A 20,238-nucleotide genomic window follows, 5' to 3' on the forward strand; every position below is an offset into this window, starting at 1 on the left:
TCATTGCACACACACAAACTGATGGAAAATTTTTCCATCAATCATCAAAACTGAGATAGGCAAACAAAAAATACTACTTGAGAGCTCAGAGTTGGAGTCACAGATACTTAGTTTGTATATTTTAACATGTTACGCAGACAATGTGTGTTTAACGGTTTATAAAGCTAACCTTTTGAATTTCAACATCTGCTCTCATTGTCTGACCCACCCCCTATAATTTCCTACAACTGTGAAAATTTAAATAAATACACATGTTTAAAAAAAAAAAAAGAGATATCCAGTGAAAGACTAAAATATAAAATTCTGCCCAGCCTACGAAGCACCTACCAGAATTGTATTTGAACTAAACAGATGCACAGCAGGCGAGAGTACTACAATAGTTACAATTTATTTAACGTTTTATACAAGGGGTTTCAATTCACATTTTCACTTTTTTTAAAAAAAGAGACAAAGCTTCAATAAAAGTATTTTTGTAAAGAAAATAATTTAGCCGAACTTGGCACGAATAGGCAGTAAAAGCCATTATAAGCCTTAAATGTGCAAAATAAAATACATGGACATGCCAACATTTCTTCCCCTTCGCTCCCAACACTGAAAGATGTCATGGGGATTGTAGTCAGACTGTACTTTTTACTGAATTACATTTCTCTAATTCTACATCCAGTTTTAAAGGCAACTATTAAACTACAATTATGATAGCAATTCAAGTAACCCAGAGGTGTTAGCACCTGTCAAACAGCCATCAACTGCAATACATCAAAAAAACAGAGCTCAGTCTGACACACCTGAAAGTTAAAATTTCTCTTTACAAACTATTAATTTACAGCATTAGAACCATTTCTAGTTTCTGTATGAGCATTTGGGATTGGAAAAATCCAGGAAAATGGAGAGTGGAGGTACTAATCTAAAACAAGTGGTTCATATATATAATTAGATGCCACATGCAGGAGGAATTCCAAAGAACGCACACTATTATCATAAACTCGTGCAGGACCATGAATTAATAGTTTCTCTTATCCAGGAGCTGTCTGCTCAGTCAGCAAGTCCTCTGCTCCTGACATCACAGATCAGCGTGCATATGTCATGGTAGAGAACAGATGTCTGTTGCTCTCTCTGCACTTCCATATACTAAGCAGCCCTGTAAGCATGTTAAGTTATAGTCCATAAAAGCCAGATGGCAGAGAACTGCTAAAGCACGTGCCTGCAAGAAAGAAGAAAGTGTTAAGCACACTTTGGCTTAAACACCTCCTCCACTCAACACAAATCTAGAATTGGATGGGATTTTTAAAAATTTGTTTGTAAAATCAGCTCATAGGCTGAATACTTTTATTGAGGGGGAATAACAAAAGGCAACCAATTGGGAGGTATTACACGGCAAGTCAGAAAATTCTCAAGAACCTCTAAGAGTGTTACATTTTTTCCAAAACAGCTATGAACTTGGCAACTTCATGATCAGCCGTGGTGCCAAGAGGCAGCCTCCGTAATCCCTGCACAGAGAAGAGGTGGTTAGAAGTTGTTTTTTTTTTAAAAATTCTATAAAAAAAAAGAGGCGCTCACTTACTAAAGTCATCTCCCATGGAGGGGTAGATAGCCAGCCTTACATCTCCCAAAATACCTCCCTTCCAGAATCCCTGACTACCTGCTGGATTAACTACTCCCTTTGTGCCCTCCTCTCACTCACATGTGTGTGTCTTCTTCTACCTGGTCTCATACACATGAATCCCTCCTCTCTCTCCACAATCCACATTGCCTCTACTCTTTCCTCAAGATCACTTCTTCTGAAAGACCTACAACATTGGAACTCCCTGGAGAGATGTGTTCAGCTAGATGGGACTATCTTTCCCTAAAAACAAAACAAAACAAAAAACCACCTTTTAGAAATTCCCTGCCCCCCCAAAAAAGGCCAATCATTAGCAAGACGGGTACTAAACTTCATGATTCAGTTTGCTTTCTGTTCCTTTCTAGTCTGCTTTGTGGAGATTGTCTGTTTAGACTGTTAGTGCTCTCAGACAAAGGCTGGGTTTTAAGCTCAACGTGCCTCATGATGTAGACAGATGGCACTATGTAAATTAACAACACTGTATTCGTTCAGCAGAGGAGAAAACAGTCCATCTATCCTGGTGTGTTAATGCTATTCTGACCAAGCACTAGGAAATGCAACATATTGCAACCCCACAGCCCAAGGAAAATCACCAACATGGAAATTCTCTCAATATTAGAACCAACAACCATAAATCCAATCCATAGAAAGAAAGATGGACAAGAAACTTTCTAAGGTTTCCAAGATTTATTAAGACCCACAAATTCCTTTGTATTGTTGCTAGCTTCAACCTAATTATTTTATTTCTTCCATTTGCTTACAGAGAATTTAACTTGTGACGACAAATTTAGCATTTGAGAATCACTGCTGGGGTCAACAACCTGAGGTACAAAGACACTTACTGTGTTCAGAAAGTTGCAAAGATGCTTCGCCCATGGACACCTGAAAACAGATTTAGATTCTTAATCCACTTTCCACATATGGACAGAGTCCTTCCCCATTTCAGCTACTTCATAATTAAGGAAAGTTACCCTGTGAGTGTGACATTCCCAATACTTTGTTATACTTGCTAGTCAAATGCTCCAACTTCATGTCCCAGTGTGGGAGAGGTCACCACTGAAGTCACCTTTATATTGGAGTACAACTTCAACCTTGAGCACATGTTGAGACATATTAAGAAAGAGCTAAATAAACTGCCCTGCCAGCTGATGGAATCCAATAAATATAGCAAGCCTGACAAAAGAGGGTGTATCCAGACCTCCTTCTTGCAGACATCTACATCATCAGGCTCATGTAAGTCAGTGATTAGTCACCCCAACCCTTTTGCCATGTACAGTGGAAACAAAGCAAACGAGAAGCTCTTTAAGAAGCTGATAACTTAAGTGTCCCTGATTTCCTCTCAGAACAAGATTACAGGAAGTGCAATTGGAACGTTATGCTGCATGGTCTGCTACATGTTTTGCCTGTGAATTAAAAATCTGGAGCAGGCAATCTCTGCATCTTCAGATACACAAACATTTAGCTACATTGTTTTAGGATTATTCAATTCTTAATGCCTGGTATGCCAAGGCAAAAAAAAAAAAAAAAAAAAAAAGCCCACATTCTAAAACCTTGAATGCTTTACTACCAAATCTAGAAACAAAATATTGCAAACATACCAGACAAGGCTTATGCTTACTTGTGAAACTACTTTCTCTTTGTAACACATCTGAAGCATTTATAGCAATAACTGTATTCTAAAAGTACAGTTACAACTATTTTAGAAACCCTTCCCTCCACACCTAGTCACAGAGCAGATGATTGTCTCCGAATTTTATACACACCTTGAGGCTCCACCTAGTTTGCCTAAAATGGGACAGATCAAGCGTTGGTGCACCTTTAGCTCCCACTAGAAGCACCGCTATATTAAGGATGTGAGACTCCACACCCAAACCAAGTGGATGAGCTGTTTGAATGAAGTGAGTCTTGCGTGTTGTGCTCTCTAGTGTCTGGGAAAGGTGCAGGGTCTTGCTTTAGCATTTCATGAAACATGCAAAAACCCCTGACTAAGCTCCATTAACTGGAATTGCTGCTGCTATTAGTGACTATCACTGTTCATTAAAATGACCAGATGGCTTTCCAGGGTCCATAGCTCCATGGAAACTGCCACAGGCCAGGGCCCCCATGTCTTCTGCACTTCTGGGCCAATTGGTTCCTCAGGCTGCCTGACCCACATAGCCTGGGAAGCCAGCTTCTCTGAGTGTGTCAGGTAGCACAGGGAGCCAGCTGGCCCAGGAACCTGACAGTCCTGGGTCCCTGGCCCAGGGGCAATTGCCATGGAGAAACTGCACTGGAGCCAGAGACCCTGGAAGTTGCTGACTGAAATTGACATGATTTTTGTCAGTTTCCCTGCTGAATAGGAGCTGTGCATATTTCCTTTCAAAAACATTTGCATTTCTCATACTACCAATATATCAGTCAGAATTTCCAAGTTTTGGCCATTTTAAAAATGTTTCCATCTACTCCCCATGAAGCTGGAAAGCGCCTCGGACTTGAGACCAAAGACATTACCACTACACTGAAGACTTTATACAAATGTGGTACAAAAGAGCTCTATGCTCTTTGGGGGACAGGTTTCCAGCTATGTTTTAAGAAAGATGGTGCGTTCTGTTAACCAAACATTTGTTCAGTATTAAGCCTTCTTAGGAACCCAGTAATGTGATTAATAAGTTTTTCCTAGATTTATTTAGCTAATCAAAAATGACTTCCACAGAGAATGAGTGCGGTGTCTACTAGTGGAAGGAACCACTCACCTGTTTTCCCAAGGCAAACAGAAAACTAGTGAATATTATCCTGGTCACATTCCTAAAAACAGACTACAGACTTCTTTGATAATAGATGTCAGTGGGAATGCAAAAAAGACAGAGGAGCCCATCAGGTAACAGGGTTTGTCACTGAAACATTGACATCAGAACAGTTTTAAACCCACCAAAATTTTGAATCTCATTACTTGCTGTAACAGCAAGGATAAAATTGTGCAAAAAAAAATCCATAACAAGATTGTGTGCATGTTAATGGAGCTCCAAGCAACTCATCGGTGTAATCTGCATTTCTATAATCAGCCTGGTATTTGACTCCAAGTATTCATACTTACATATACAGGTGCTCGCTAATTACATGGATGATGAAGATGCCAATGGACTGCATCTTTCTATTTCTGCAAGTCAGGTACAGGCAGAGCAGCTCGCCCACATATTGAGGACCAAGTTTTTTCCACCTGAACAATAAAGAAAATTGGAGTAGCAGGTGATGACACTTGTATCTAGTTCTAAAAACTTATGTGGCAGCATATATAATTTGGCTAGTTTGTTTTGTAGACCATTTCCTGTCTTCCAACAGAGTCTTAAATCAAAGACATCTCACCATGGAAAGAGGAGTCTATTGAGTAATGCGGCTCAACTGCAGAGCCAGTATAACCTACATGGTGTCCTTGCCTGACTCTCATATAGCCACTGGTTGGAATACATTTTTCCCAGTTTTAAAACTACTTCCCTGTGATTGAGAACCACTTTGAAAATGAAACCTTCACCCCATATGCACTAGAAGAACATATATCCTGTATGATAAGTCACTTGGCAATGCTTTAGTAGAGCCCTGCGCAAATACAAAAATTTATATCTGCAGATGCAGATATCCACGGAGTTGCAGGGCTCTATCAACGAGTGAGACCAGCAGGGCCATGACCAGCGACCGGGAACAGGAACCGCAGTGGTAAAAGTAGCAGCATGTCAGGCCACCGCTTGCAGGAAGGGACTCCTGTGTGGGAGCGTGCGAGCCACTTGCACAAACTAGCGCAACCAGTGACAGCTGCCGGTGAACCTGGTGCCCGCCTCAGTGGGCAGGGCAGGGGGCAGTACAGGAATGCTGGAGAAGCTGCCCGGGCTGGGCTTCTGCTACTTTCCCCACTGCGCTTCCTGGCCCGGTTGCTGGCCATGGCCCTGCTGGTCTCACTTGTTGTTGCTAGAGCCCTGCAACTCCGTGGATATAAATTTTGTATCTGAGCAGGGCTCTATTCTTTAGGGTAGCTTTTAAAAAACAAGTTTGGCCATGTCTTACTGACAATTAGCTGGTTGTCTATAACCCACCCCACAAAATACATCTCTGGGGGAGGAGGGGAAGGGAACCCCACAGCCTTGGCATTTAACTTTTTCCACAGATAAAGGATCAGACCTCAACAAAACGTTTACTCACAGATGCAACATTGTTGCCTTCTGAAAATTCAGATCTCTCAGAAGCAAGTTAATAGTGCCATGGAGAATGTGTTCTTCACAGGAAAGGCCATTTAATAATAGCTTCAGAGCCCAGAAGTTATTCTAGTAGGTAAAGAGAGGAATAAGCTATCGAAAGAATTCTACGCTACAGTACTTCATTTCATTGGAAATCCCTGAAAAATAAATAACTGGTAAAGTTTAAATATAAAGAAAACTAAATATAAAACTTGACAAAAACATGCATAAAATTCAATATGCTGTTAACAGCATTTTAAGCATCATTTGTTGTAATTTACTACAGTTGAAGATTCTAGGACTTACCCCGAAAGCTAGTGTTATTTCTAGAAAGGAACTCAAGTATGGAAGGTCGTTTAGAAGCATCTGCTGCACTGCTTGCACTGTGAGGATAAGACTAGCCTCAATCTGTAACTGGAAGATTCAGAAAAGATGTTAAGAAACATGTAAGGCCTGATTCTCCATGGCCTCGTACCTTGTGTTGTCATTTATAGCCGCTCACATCAGGTGTAAATTGCTGCCATTCTGTTTTACACGGACTTTGCACAGGTGTCAATGACAACATATTGTCACAAGGCAGGAGAATTGTATGTTTGCACTTCTGTGACACCTTTTACCAAAGGTTTTCAAACTGCCTTACAAACATTAAGGCTCACATCATCACTGTTAAGTAGGTCAAATGTTGTTACAAGGACCAAGAAAATCCTGACATTTGAGTTATGCAATTAGGAAAGAAGTTCTCCTTTTATTTCCTCTGAGGAAATAATGGTTCAGTGTTAATCAGTTTGCTTAGGTAAATGAACATATCCTAATTATGGGTAACTTTCATCATGCTTCAGAGTAACAGCCGTGTTAGTCTGTATTCGCAAAAAGAAAAGGAGTACTTGTGGCACCTTAGAGACTAACCAATTTATTTGAGCATAAAAATAAATAAATTGGTTAGTCTCTAAGGTGCCACAAGTACTCCTTTTCTTTTTTCATCATGCTCACCCTCAACAAATCAGGTACTATATACAACTATCTGCTTTCTGATTATTAAATTATGGACAGCCAGGTTTTCCAACTATAGTAGATTTTGCTTATTACCAACCCATAAACTGCCATCAAAAAGTTGTCTTATCCAGTAGCAGCCAGTAGAGTGGAAGGCAGGTTTGTGGGGCTGCAGCCAGGGAATGAAGCACTGGGACATACCTTCCCTAGCTGCAGCCCTGCAAGCCTGCCTGCAGCTGGGGCCTTTCTTCCAAAGAAAAGTTCTCAATAAGTGGCACGCCTGTTGTCAATATCCGAATGCCATTAACATTCAAGTCAATGGGATTGGATTGGTTCCCAGCCAAATGATATTAACCGGAAGTTAAAATCAGGGTTGCCATTAAGCTGCAGCCACTGTATCTAACTTCGGATCAGTTAGTTTGAAGACAGCCCATCCTGCTTAAATTCATGGCCAAAATGGAGAGATTCCCAGATTTTTTTTTGATGAAAATTCCTAATGGGTATGAAATAGCAGATGTTGACTTCTGCTGAGGCAAGCATTTGCTGATTCTCAGTATAAAGGGTGGTCTCCACTTTGATTAAAGCCATACTTACCTCTCGGGTCAACTAATCCTAATACAGAAATTGAAGTCAGTTTATCCCCCTTTTATAGATGGGTAAAATTGGGTGCAGAGAGGCGACAGCTGTCCAAGGTCACAGAGTGGCAGGAATAGATCCTGGGAGTCTCGGCTCCCAGTCCTCTGCTCTAACCACTAGACTGTGCTAGGAATTCCTATGCCACTTCCTAAAAAGAGTCTCATCCTATTTCAAAAGCATTTAATACATTTGAATTAAAGACAGCAATTTTCAAATCTAATAGTGCAATCAAAAGTCCACTATTCAAAACAATCACCTCTCTCATTCACCATTACATACTTACAGGACCAGAAAAAATGTTTGACGGCAGAGAAACATTGACTTTTGTCTTCAGTTCATTTAGAAGAACGCAAGATACAGACATTACCATCTGCAACAGGAAGTTATGACAGTCACAAGCAGAGCAAGAAGGAGCCCAAGTATTCAACAAATGTCAAACTGTGTCCAAAACTTAATTCTTTGGCATAGGGTGTTTTCAGTCCCATTTCTGCTCACTATGGAGGTTGGTTATTATATCTATGAGGAATGCTATAATTGTATAGTCCATCCTCAGCAGTCCCCCTAAATATGCTTGTATTACTATAACTATGCTTTAGGTTTACTGTGTTTAGAAAATATTCTGTTACAGAAATATTGACCTTTTGCGTTATCCCTAAAACACCTCCTTTAAAACTAAATCCCTCCCCTCCCGGTTTTATAATTATCCAATGCACTTCACAGCTAAGAGATCTGGAATCAGCACCCAGAACAGTTAAATGCCATAGTGAATTATGTGTTATAGCTGTGTTGGTCAAGATATTAGAGACAATGTGGGTGAGGTAATATCTTGTATTGGATCAACTTCTGTTGGTGAGAAAGAGAAGCTTTTGAGCTTACATAGAGCTCTTCTTCAGATCTGTGTAAGCTCGAAAGCCAACATAAGATGGTCCAATAAAACATATGACCTCGACCACCATGTCTCTCTAATGCTGAATTAACTAACTCCTATGCAGTTACCAGATGGGACACAAATAGCGTATCGGACTAAGGCCAAAACACGTCAGCATTTCCGTATGGAAAGGTTAAGACTTGGCATGCAAGGTTTTCTTTTGGCATGTGCCAAATTAAATTGATGGTGTAATACAACATGGATCCATTCCCAAGACTCCAAAATGAGTTAATCCCCAAACTGAAGAAAATAATTGAACACAAGGCAAAAGCTTCTCCATTGCAAAGTGGCATCAGTTACCTCTTGGAAGTCGTGTGGTGGCTCTTTCAGTGAGGCAGCATTGAGATGCCCGTTTTTCTCCAGAGTACTGCTACTACCCAAAACCATGATGAGGGAGCTCCAGCATTTTGGCTGAAACACAGTAAAAACTTTCAATTAACAAAACCACAGACTTTTGTGAAGTTTGCTGAATCAATCAGTCTCTAGATCTAAAGAAAGACTGAACACGGTAAATATTATATTTTCAAGTAAAGTACATAATTCTTTGGATAAAAAGTGTCTCCGGCATGGTACGCACAACACAACACACACAACAAAAAACAACGTTTTCCGCTTTATGTACCACAAACCAGAGTGAGAGACAGACAGAACACAGAGGTTTCTTCCCGCGTGACTCTGTAGTGCTGACAGTGAAATGGTAATATCTGGCCTGTCAGAAAAAGTCAGGAGGAGTACAGATATTTGCAACAGTGTGTCCAAGATACTACTTTCAGAGTCACTGTGCTGACCACACTCTGGAGTTATACATTGGAGCATACGGGGCTTGTCTTTTCCCCTTAGGTTATACAAACAGTATCCCCATTGTGCCTCACCTGAAGCAAGGCTGCCCGCTATCACACTACAACAAAAGGCTTCAAGGCTAGACCTTCAGCTGGTACAATTGTCATAGCTGCATTGAAGTCAGTGTCATGGACCGTACCATGGACTTCTACCAGCTGACAATCTGCCCATCAGAGATTTCTTAGTGTATTAAAAAAAAAAAAATTTACACACACACAACCATAGTAAGTTTTATTTGCTTTGTTCTAGGTCAGGACACTGTGGTAAAGGTGGTCAGCTCTACTTAAGACTGCTTTTCCCTTTTACACAGGGTCAGCGGTGCATGCAATTCTTCACCACTCCTTCCAGCTCATAGATCAGGTTCATAGGTCCTGGAGTTCCAGTCCTTTTCTCTTCAAACTCTCTTAACAGACAGTCTTTCCATCACATCCTCAGTCTTCCATGTTTTCCTTGCTGTCCTCTTCCACTCATGTATTCTTTGGTGGTCATTCTCCCATTCTTGTCACATGTCCAACCCACTAAAACGTGCACTTTCCAGTCCATCAGAGTCCCAAGTTCATCTTCCCCCTAGTTTCTTCTATGCACTGTCTACCCTCCACTTGCCTGACAATCTTCTCAGTATATTATTTTCTACGACCTGTATCTTGTTTTATTCTATCTCCATGAGACTCACTGTTTCCAAACCATACATCAGAAAGGGAAAAAAAACACAGCAGACTTCTCCTTTCAAATTTGTTACTTAATTGCCTGTCCCACAGTACTCCTACTGCCCACACACACTGGGTGGTTCTTTTCAGTTTGAGATCTTTCTTGATGGCACTAAGCATACTTCCCAAGTACACAAACCTCTTTTGATTCTGCTTCTCTCCTAAAATGTCAGCCAACAGCTCTTCTTCCACCTTCCCTCCTTCCTTTTCTGTGTGTTTACCTTCAAATCATGATCTTCAAACACAGATGCCCACTCCACTACCATATTTGCCAAAAGGGCTGGATGGTTAACATATATTCATTTTCTCTGTCTCCCCACAGGCTTGGTTCTCCTACTAATTAACTCCAAAAACTAGGATGAAGAGAAGTGGATTCACAGCACAGTGCTTTCTCTCAAGCTCACCGTCATCACAAAACTCTCCAAAATTCCAATATTGTTAACACCTAAGCTCTTGACCCTCAATACAGCTCTTCTATCTCCTCCACATCTTGAAGTCCCCCTCCCATTCATCTCCATACTCCAAAACACCAGCTCCCACTGTACCAAGTCATATGCTTTCTCAAGATCAATAACTGCTACATAGCAGTAACGCCCTCCATTTATCAGTCTTTCAAGCATCTGTCTCATTGAAAATATTGCATTTACAGTACTCCTTCCCTTCCTAAAGCCACATTGCTCTTCTCCTATATTTTCCTCCACCTTGCACTTCAACCTTGCCTCTGAAACTCTCTCAAGGCCTTTAAAGGGTTGACTTAACATGGTCATGCCCTGGTCAATGTTAGAATGTTTTGCATTATCCTCACCCTTCCAGAGGGGCACAATCAATCCAGTTCTCCAATCATCTGGTAGCCACTTTACTCCAGTACCTCCAATTGCCTTGATCATATCCACAGTTCTCATATTCACCAACTACTTTACCATTCTTCTTGTTATTCCATGTTTCTTCTACCTCCTGTACAGAGATGGATACCTTTTGAGACTTTCCTATAGCTGTCAGCGGCGCTTGCATTTGCAACAACTCTCTTCTCATTTAATGGCCTTCAGAAACAGTTTTTCCATACCTCTACCACTTCTTTAGGGTTAGTCACCACACAGCTCCCGATCTTCACGCAAAGATTTCTTCATATTTTATTTCTCTTTCATCAACCCAAAAGCCAAATTTCCTGCTATCATCTTTCTGTGTAATTCTTCTTCAGCCTCCATTCTTACCTTAGCAACTGCCTTTTTAGCCTGTTTGTTTGCATTTGAAATTGTCTCTTTATCACGATTCCTCAAAACTTTGAATAATTTTTTTTGTACATCAGACTTCCACCACCATCTTATTCACCCCAGTCTTACCACTAACCATGTTATCTCCACTGCCTTAATGAAACATTCTTTAAACTTCCTCCATTCTTCCTTCATTGACTTCCTTGCCGTTAGCAAAGGATGAAAACAAGCCTTTCTTTACTTTTTGGCAGAATTCTTCCTTACCACCCTGCTTTCCCCTTTACATAACCACCAACAAAATTTCATCTTCTTTCATGTCAACTCACTGAAAACTGGACTACATAAGGGGACATTTGACCAAAAATGAACTGATGAGGTTCTAGTTCAATCAACCAACCCTTTTCATCATCTTGCTTTTTACAGCTTCACAGCGATCTCTACTTTGTCATTGGACCCTGCTGTACCTCTGATGGACTGATCTCAGGGCTAAGAGCCAGGAACCCCCAAGTCTGACATTGATTAGTATTGGTCTTGGGTAAATTACAGCTCCTCTGCCTCAGTTTCCCCAACCGTGGAAAGGAGCCAATGCCTGCCGAGGTATTGAAAGGATTATCTTTTGCAAATGTTTTGAACATAGAAGTACAGTATTAAAGTTTGGGGCGAAACCTGGTATAAAGTCAGAAAAAAAGAGAGGCTACTCAACAATGTGCTCTTGTATTAGACAAACAGAACTGCACAGAAACTAACAGAAGCATAAGATTAATACAAACACTCACATTCCTGTATAATGACAGATTGCAGTAAAGGAGTTTGAGTGCATGCTTAATGAGAACAGAGGTCTTCAAAGGAGAACCTAAGGAAGGAAAAAAGTAGACAACTCCTTAAACCTGATATAAATGAAGGAAATTAAGTGCATATTAAAAAAAACCAGGAGGCAGATTTAATTAAGTACAGTAATGTTTACACACATACTGTTAAGATTTTGTCTTGGTTATTTTTAGTCACAGACAGGTCACAGGCAATAAACAAAAATTCAGAGGAGCCAAGTGACCAGTCTGTGACATTACTAAAAATAACCAGGGGGCTGGGGTGGGGTGGGGAGCGAGAGGGGGCAACTGACAGCATGAAGCCAAAAAGAGGTCACAGAATCCGTGACTAAATCTGTATAAGGATACAATTTAAACACCCATAAAGAAAAGAGGGGATAGAAATGAGAAGTGTCCATGCTACTTTACAATATTTCATGCCACAATTCTAGGTTCTAGTCATCAGTTGTAATATGCTCCCCCAAAGTCCTTAGGGATATGTACAAGCAATTAAAGGTACTAAAACATATCACTTGGAATAAATCCTCTCACCGGGTACAGAACATTTACAATACATGACTATTGTGCTCAGATATCCCATGCTCCTTCAAATATCACCACTAATAGCTATCAAGTGGACTTGTGTGAAATAAGCTTGTGGTATCAGACTCATTCTTGTGGGGCAAGTCTGTGCGTACCAAGGTCTATTATCACAATAGGCTCAGCAGAAACCCTCTAATAAACTACAATGTATACAGAGGCAATATATACATTGCCCACATTATCCTGATATATCAGCCTTGACCTTGAGCAAATGCCTTTGGTGAAATGGGTCTCAGTGTCTCTATGGTCCATTCACTCATGTGTTCAAGGGCAAGGCTAACACATCATGACAGTGTGGGTAATGACAGTGTGCCATTGTGTACATTGTGGTTTATGAAAGGGTTTAATACTCAGCACTTTTTAACAAAGCAGTCCTTTAAAAAAACAAACAAACAAAAAGGAGCTGAATGGCTGACAAGGGTTAGCATTTGTGTAAGTTAGAGCATGATAAAACAAAGTAATTTCTGCTTGAGTCTAAAACTTAAATAGCATTGTTCCTCACCAACACTTATGTACCATGCTTTAACCCAGTTAATTTATGGCTGAGTTTGAAGTCCCATAAATCTCATGTAAGATTTAATCCAAACAGATAACCACACACCACCATAGTCAAGTGGGATGGAAGCAAGAAGCACTTCAACGAATAATACTTGCCAATTGAAATCCACTCTCCAGGGTCATGAAAATTATTTCCACAGGAAACACTCCCAGTTCTGAACATCTTTAGGTAGATCTCAAACTGGAAAGGGGTTATCCGGCAGGCGGTACAGCATGCAAGGTTATTGAAGGGAAGCAACAATGAATGTACAGCACTAACGAAGTCTCCACTTTTGCACAAGTAGAATGGGATTTTATCTCTAAGCTTTCTTAACCTGGATACAAGAAAGGATTGCAGATTTGATTTTTGTGGATGCCATTAACAACATGGAAGCATTACCAGGATTTCCTTTGAGACCTCTTTCCACTTGGCTTCCCAAGAACTCAGTTTGACTCCAGACTTTGTCACTCAGGTATCTTTATTTGGCATACAGCAACGCTACACTGAGTTGATTAGACTTGAATGAAGGGGGTGGATGTAGGGTACTTCATGTATCCAAGGTTACAGAGAAACCATCTTCCTTTATGTACATTTACAGATTTCCTTACATTTACTATACACGGCATTCCACATTTTGGGATTGGTTTGGTTACTTTGTAGGAACCAGTCCCTTTACAGCATCCCACTGAGGCTTTTCTCCTTAATATTTTCTGCTCTTGCTGCTGCCATCACAGCTGCTCCACAGTGCAGCATGGCCACTGACGTCCCAGCAGGCTGAGATGACAGGAGCTGGCACCCACTGTGTCGGCAGCAGTACCCCACCTCTCCTGTTCCAGTGCGGCTGATCTGATGCTAGAGATGGCAGGAGAGTTAAGGAGCAAAGACCAGGTAGACAGGCCTGTGCTGTTCCCAATGCGTGCAGCCTTGCCAGAAGCTGGGGTTGATGGAGATACTGGCCGGTGCAGAAACCCTGTGTCCAGGGAGCTCATTTCGATAGGGGCATGCATCTTCCCTCCCTCCCTCCCCTCCTCTAATGCTCCACCACTCCATAGTCCACGGCCTCCTTTCTGGGCCATTAGAGAGTTGTTTAATTCGACAGTTAGATGCAATGCAACATGACAGAACAAGGAGCAATGGTCTCAAGTTGCAGTGGGGGAGGTCTAGGTTGGATATTAGGAAAAACTTTTTCACTAGGAGGGTGGTGAAGCACTGGAAGGGGTTACCTAGGGGGGTGGTGGAATCTCCTTCCTTAGAGGTTTTTGAGGTCAGGCTTGACAAAGCCCTGGCTGGGATGATTTAGTTGGGGATTGGTCCTGCTGTGAGCAGGGGGTTGGACTAGATGACCTCCTGAGGTCCCTTCCAACCCTGATATTCTATGATTCTATGATTCTATGCTTTGCCCATGCACTGTCCATGTTCAACCTACTCTTTACAATCCCAGTTTCTCTTGTTCATTGTTATTTTGCTCTTTGTAAATGGTTCCCTGGGTGTTCCTGTGACACTCTGCACCCCATATTCACCATAGTGATATTATTAAGATAGGATTATAACATAATTATGATGCATCTTGTACAAAACATGTCATGTGAGGTGTAAATGGAAAAGTTATGGTTTGCTGAATAATTATCTTATTTGTATGCATGTATCATTTTTGTATCTGGAGTTACTAATATTGACTATGCATCTGTATTTCAAACGTGTTTGCTCCTGGGTAACACTCACAAAGTAGCTTACATCCAGCACATTGTGAATGAACTATTTAAGGTAATGGCCCATAGGAAAAGCTTAGCCTCACCTAATAAGCTTTCCTGTGGACACGTCAGCCAAAATATGGGTAATGGATGCCATGACTCATCGAAGCATGCAGGGGCATGTAACTAAATCATGTGATATTGGACTCCATTTTGGTGCCTATACTTTCCCACAAACTGCTGGGGGCTTGTTTGGGACAATGAAATTCCCTCCACATGAAAGAAGCTATAAAAAGGGGGAAGTAACATCATCACTTGGCCTCACTCCCTCTACAACACAACACTGGAGGATAAAGACTGAACTGGGGAAGGAGGTTCCAGGCGGAAAAGAAGAAAGCCTGCCTGTGTATGGAAGGCTGGTGGACTGTTTGTACTAACATGGCGAGACACTGCTTGACTCAAATCCTGTCTAGTTTGTAAAGCTTAGATGGTATTTTGTTTTATTTCTTAGGTAATCTGCTTTGAGCTGTATGTTCACCACTTATAATCACTTAAAATCTATCTTTCTGTAGTTAATAAATTGGTTTTATATTTTACACCTAAAACAGTGTGTTTTGCTAGAAGCGTTTGGGGGAATCTGCTCAGGAACAAAAACTGATGCATTGTCCTCTCCACACTGAGGGAGAGGCAGACTGGGTAATAAACTTATACTGGCCAGGCTTTTGACTAGGGCAAGATGGTACAGTCCAGGGTGCAAGGCTAGAGAGGTATGGGGAGTTGGCTGCAGCCTCTCTATTGTTAGTTCATGAGTGGGCTGAGGAGAAGCATTATGTAATTGCACCTGGGTGTGTCCCCGCCTGTGTAAAGGTTTGTGAGAGTACAGGACCAAGAGCGGTCTGCAGCTTGCCACAGTCTTCACAGTGTGAGAGAGAGCCCAGATTGGTATGCCAGAGGACTCAGCGGTACTCCAGTTCCAGGGTGCACCCCGGGGAAGTCAGTCACAGTTCCTTCCCCTTATCTTAGCTCGTTCAAACAGTCTATCTTAACTAAGATAAGTAAATGGGTCAGTGAGCTAGCACAAACATTCTGTTTTCAGCCTGCTGATCTATTTATCTTCCTAATTTTGTCTTCCAAGAAACATGCCTCCCCCCTCTTAATTACTCATATCAACCCAGGCCTACAAATGTTTTTTATATATTATATATATAAAAATAAATAAAAAATCTAATCTGGATCCAATTACGTTTACCAGCCAATAGTGATGCAATGTTGTGTTCAGCAACTAAGAAAGTCTGCCAACCAGAATAATTTCTTTTCAAGGTGTGATTTTACTGAAGATTAGACACAGACAGGGAAATCTTAAAGCAAAGATAAAAATTAAAAAAGCCACTTACCCTAGAATGTCATTACATTTCACAGCTTTCAAGTAGCGAACTATTTCCTTATAACTAAGGAAGGGAGGAGAAGAGGCAGCATTACATTTTGAACAGATGAAGCAGGAATACGGATGAGAATTAATGAGACAAAGCAATAGCTCCCACGTAGAAGACATTTATGTACAGGAAAAAAAAAGGAAAAAAAAAAAAAGACCTGGATGTAAATAAAACTGCTGCTATCTCGTTGTTTTCTGATGAGCCCCAAAACTACTGACGTCCCTGGATAGATTTAAAAAAAAAAAGCAGCATTCACCAATACAGAGTTATTCAATATTTAAATCTAGGAAAAATGTCACCACTGTGGTACTGGTTGTGGAAATTCAGTGGAAACACCAGCTGTGTAATCAATAGGAATTTGCCTTCCTTCTCTCTATACCATATATGGCCAAACTGCGGCTCTTTCACAGTTAAAGTGTGGCTCCTGGAGGGGCACCCCCCACCCCATTCTTCGCCTACCAGGCTGGGTGGCTGGGAGGGGAGCTTCGAGCTTCTGCCCTGCGTCAGAGCGGTGGGGCTAGCGGCTTCTGCCACAGACAACTGGTGCCTGCGGAGTGTGTGTGGGGCCACAAGTTCAGCGCCCCCCCGTCCCCTCCCCCAGTAGCTTGAGTCATACCACCCTAGCAAAACACACCCCTTTCCCGCAGTGGCCCTTCCCAACAGCTCCCAGGTGTTAGCTCTGCGTGGAGAGGCAGCAGCAAACAGCTAGGAGCTGCAGGGAAGGGCCTCTGCTTTAGCTCCTCTGTGGGAGACAGCAGCAAAAGCAGCGTCTATACCTGCAGCTCCCAGCTTGCCGGCTCCAGCAGCTGCCATGCAGAGAGGGGGCCCGGCAGCACCATATGACCAAGCAAGGCCAGCAAAGGCTGGCAAAAATCTGGGAGGGCATGTGACCCTACGTGTTCCCCTCTCACATTGCCTCTGGCTTCAGCGCAGTAGGGAGGGAGGTGTCAGGGCTTCAGCTCAGTGGGGAGCGTGGTCTCGGGGCCAAAGCCCTGAGCCCTGGCAGGCAAACCCTGGCTCTTGAACTTCTGAAGATTGTCGTATGCGGCTCCGAGGGTCAGTAACTTTGGCCACCCCTGCTCTATACCATGAAGCACTGAAGAAACTGAAAGCATTAGAAATTGTCTACATCCCTGATCTAACATCCCCTACATGAACCTTCAATCCTGGTCTGTACTTAAGCTTACGCATGTACTTAAGCATGATTGCCAAGCTTTACAAGCTACATGGGACTAACGTGATTTGGAAACTGCAAAGGCTACTCCCTGTGCAGCACCCACTGAAAAACAGGAATTAAGATGTGTGTATGTGAATGTACATTGTTGAAACTAGGTTTCAGAGTAGCAGCCGTGTTAGCCTATATCCACAAAAAGAAAAGGAGGACGTGTGGCAACAAATTTATTTGAGCATAAGCTTTTGTGAGCTACATCCGAATATTGCAGCCGATGAAGTGAGCTGTCGCTCATTGTTGAAACTAGTAATTGTCTCTCTCCATTATAACAGCACTATATGCTATGCTTCCCCAATGGATTTCCCAGTGGAACAAATGGGAATGGGAAATCCATTGGGGAAGCATAGCATATAGTGGGGATAGATGGGAATCTCGGAGGCAGTGACCATGAGTTGGTTGAGTTCAGGATCCTGACACAGGGAAGAAAGGTAAGCAGCAGGATACGGACCCAGGACTTCAGAAAAGCAGACTTCGACTCCCTCAGGGAACGGATGGGTAGGATCCCCTGGGGGACTAACATGAAGGGGAAAGGAGTCTAGGAGAGCTGGCTGTATTTCAAGGAATCCCTGTTGAGGTTACAGGGACAAACCATCCCAATGTGTCGAAAGAACAGTAAATATGGCAGGCGACCAGCTTGGCTTAATGGTGAAATCCTAGCGGATCTTAAACATAAAAAAGAAGCTTACAAGAAATGGAAGGTTGGACATATGACCAGGGAAGAGTATAAAAATATTGCTCGGGCATGTAGGAATGAAATCAGGAGGGCCAAATCGCACCTGGAGCTGCAGCTAGCGAGAGATGTCAAGAGTAACAAGAAGGGTTTCTTCAGGTATGTTGGCAACAAGAAGAAAGCCAAGGAAAGTGTGGGCCCCTTAATGAATGAGGGAGGCAACCTAATGACAGAGGATGTGGAAAAAGCTAATGTACTCAATGCTTTTTTTGCCTCTGTCTTCACGAACAAGGTCAGCTCCCAGACTGCTGCACTGGGCATCACAACATGAGGAATAGATGGCCAGCCCTCTGTGGAGAAAGAGGTGGATAGGGACTATTTAGAAAAGCTGGACGTGCACAAGTCCATGGGGCCGGACGAGTTGCATCCGAGAGTGCTAAAGGAATTGGCGGCTGTGATTGCAGAGCCATTGGCCATTATCTTTGAAAACTCGTGGCGAACGGGGGAAGTCCCGGATGACTGGAAAAAGGTTAATGTAGTGCCAATCTTTAAAAAAGGGAAGAAGGAGGATCCTGTGAACTACAGGCCAGCCAGCCTCACCTCAGTCCCTGGAAAAATCATGGAGCAGGTCCTCAAAGAATCAATCCTGAAGCACTTACATGAGAGGAAAGTGATCAGGAACAGTCTGCATGGATTCACCAAGGGAAGATCATGCCTGACTAATCTAATCGCCTTCTGTGATGAGATTACTGGTTCTGTGGATGAAGGGAAAGCAGTGGATGTATTGTTTCTTGACTTTAGCAAAGCTTTTGACACGGTCTCCCACAGTATTCTTGTCAGCAAGTTAAAGAAGTATGGGCTGGATGAATGCACTATAAGGTGGGTAGAAAGTTGGCTAGATTGTCGGGCTCAAGGGGTAGCGATCAATGGCTCCATGTCTAGTTGGCAGCCGGTGTCAAGCAGAGTGCCCCAGGGGTCGGTCCTGGGGCTGCTTTTGTTCAATATCTTCATAAATGATCTTGAGGATGGTGTGGATTGCACTCTCAGCAAATTTGCGGATGATACTAAACTGGGAGGAGTGGTAGATACGCTGGAGGGCAGGGATAGGATACAGAGGGACCTAGACAAATTGAAGGATTGGGCCAAAAGAAATCTGACGAGGTTCAATAAAGGATAAGTGCAGGGTCCTGCACTTAGGACGGAAGACCCCAATGCACAGCTACAGACTAGGGACCGAATGGCTAGGCAGCAGTTCTGCGGAAAAGGACCTAGGGACGAGGACCTAGGGACTGGATGAGAAGCTGGATATGAGTCAGCAGTGTGCCCTTGTTGCCAAGAAGGCCAATGGCATTTTGGGATGTATAAGTAGGGGCATAGCAAGCAGATCGAGGGACGTGATCGTCCCCCTCTATTAGACATTGGTGAGGCCTCATCTGTAGTACTGTGTCCAGTTTTGGGCCCCACACTACAAGAAGGATGTGGAGAAATTGGAGAGAGTCCAGCGAAGGGCAGCAAAAATGATTAGGGGTCTGGAACACATGACTTATGAGGAGAGGCTGAGGGAACTGGGATTGTTTAGTCTGCAGAAGAGAAGAATGAGGGGGGATTTGATAGCTGCTTTCAACTACCTGAGATGTAGTTCCAGAGAGGATGGTTCTAGACTATTCTCAGTGGTAGAAGAGGACAGGACAAGGAGTAATGGTCTCAAGTTGCAGTGGGGGAGGTTTAGGTTGGATATTAGGAAAAACTTTTTCACTAGGAGGGTGGTGAAACACTGGAATGCGTTACCTAGGGAGGTGGTAAAATCTCCTTCCTTAGAAGTTTTTAAGGTCAGGCTTGACAAAGCCCTGGCTGGGATGATTTAATTGGGGATTGGTCCTGCTTTGAGCAGGGGGTTGGACTAGATGACCTCCTGAGGTCCCTTCCAACCCTGATATTCTATGATTCTATGAAATCCCAAAGGAAGAATCCACTAACAGAGAACCCAGACAATGAGGGTTGAAATCTGGGTTCTGGTAGCAAGTGCTGTGGTGGCATATCAAATGAGAGGGTTGACTCACATGACTGGGGCCCAAACCATTCAGATCTTTAATTGGACCATGAAGATTTGTCTAGACAGAACCATGAATGTCAAGTACCTTGAACTGCC

The 20,238-nt window shown here is 42.5% G+C and overlaps 1 protein-coding gene across 1 annotated transcript in view; it reads right to left on the minus strand.

Annotated features, from left to right (window-relative positions):
- Positions 1–369: 369 nt before the first annotated feature.
- Positions 370–20,238, minus strand: part of LOC144271385 (uncharacterized) — a 30,357-nt gene continuing 10,488 nt past the window's right edge. The window contains exons 11-20 of the mRNA XM_077828728.1: positions 16,150–16,203; positions 13,181–13,398; positions 11,894–11,970; positions 8,660–8,770; positions 7,715–7,801; positions 6,112–6,219; positions 5,771–5,892; positions 4,674–4,796; positions 2,443–2,482; positions 370–1,487 (exon numbers count right to left, since the gene is read on the minus strand). Coding sequence (XP_077684854.1) covers positions 1,410–1,487; positions 2,443–2,482; positions 4,674–4,796; positions 5,771–5,892; positions 6,112–6,219; positions 7,715–7,801; positions 8,660–8,770; positions 11,894–11,970; positions 13,181–13,398; positions 16,150–16,203 — 1,018 coding nt within the window. The 3' untranslated portion in view covers positions 370–1,409. The remainder of the gene's footprint in view (positions 1,488–2,442; positions 2,483–4,673; positions 4,797–5,770; positions 5,893–6,111; positions 6,220–7,714; positions 7,802–8,659; positions 8,771–11,893; positions 11,971–13,180; positions 13,399–16,149; positions 16,204–20,238) is intronic.

Source organism: Eretmochelys imbricata, chromosome 10, assembly GCF_965152235.1.
Source record: "Eretmochelys imbricata isolate rEreImb1 chromosome 10, rEreImb1.hap1, whole genome shotgun sequence".
Lineage (NCBI taxonomy): Eukaryota > Metazoa > Chordata > Testudines > Cheloniidae > Eretmochelys > Eretmochelys imbricata.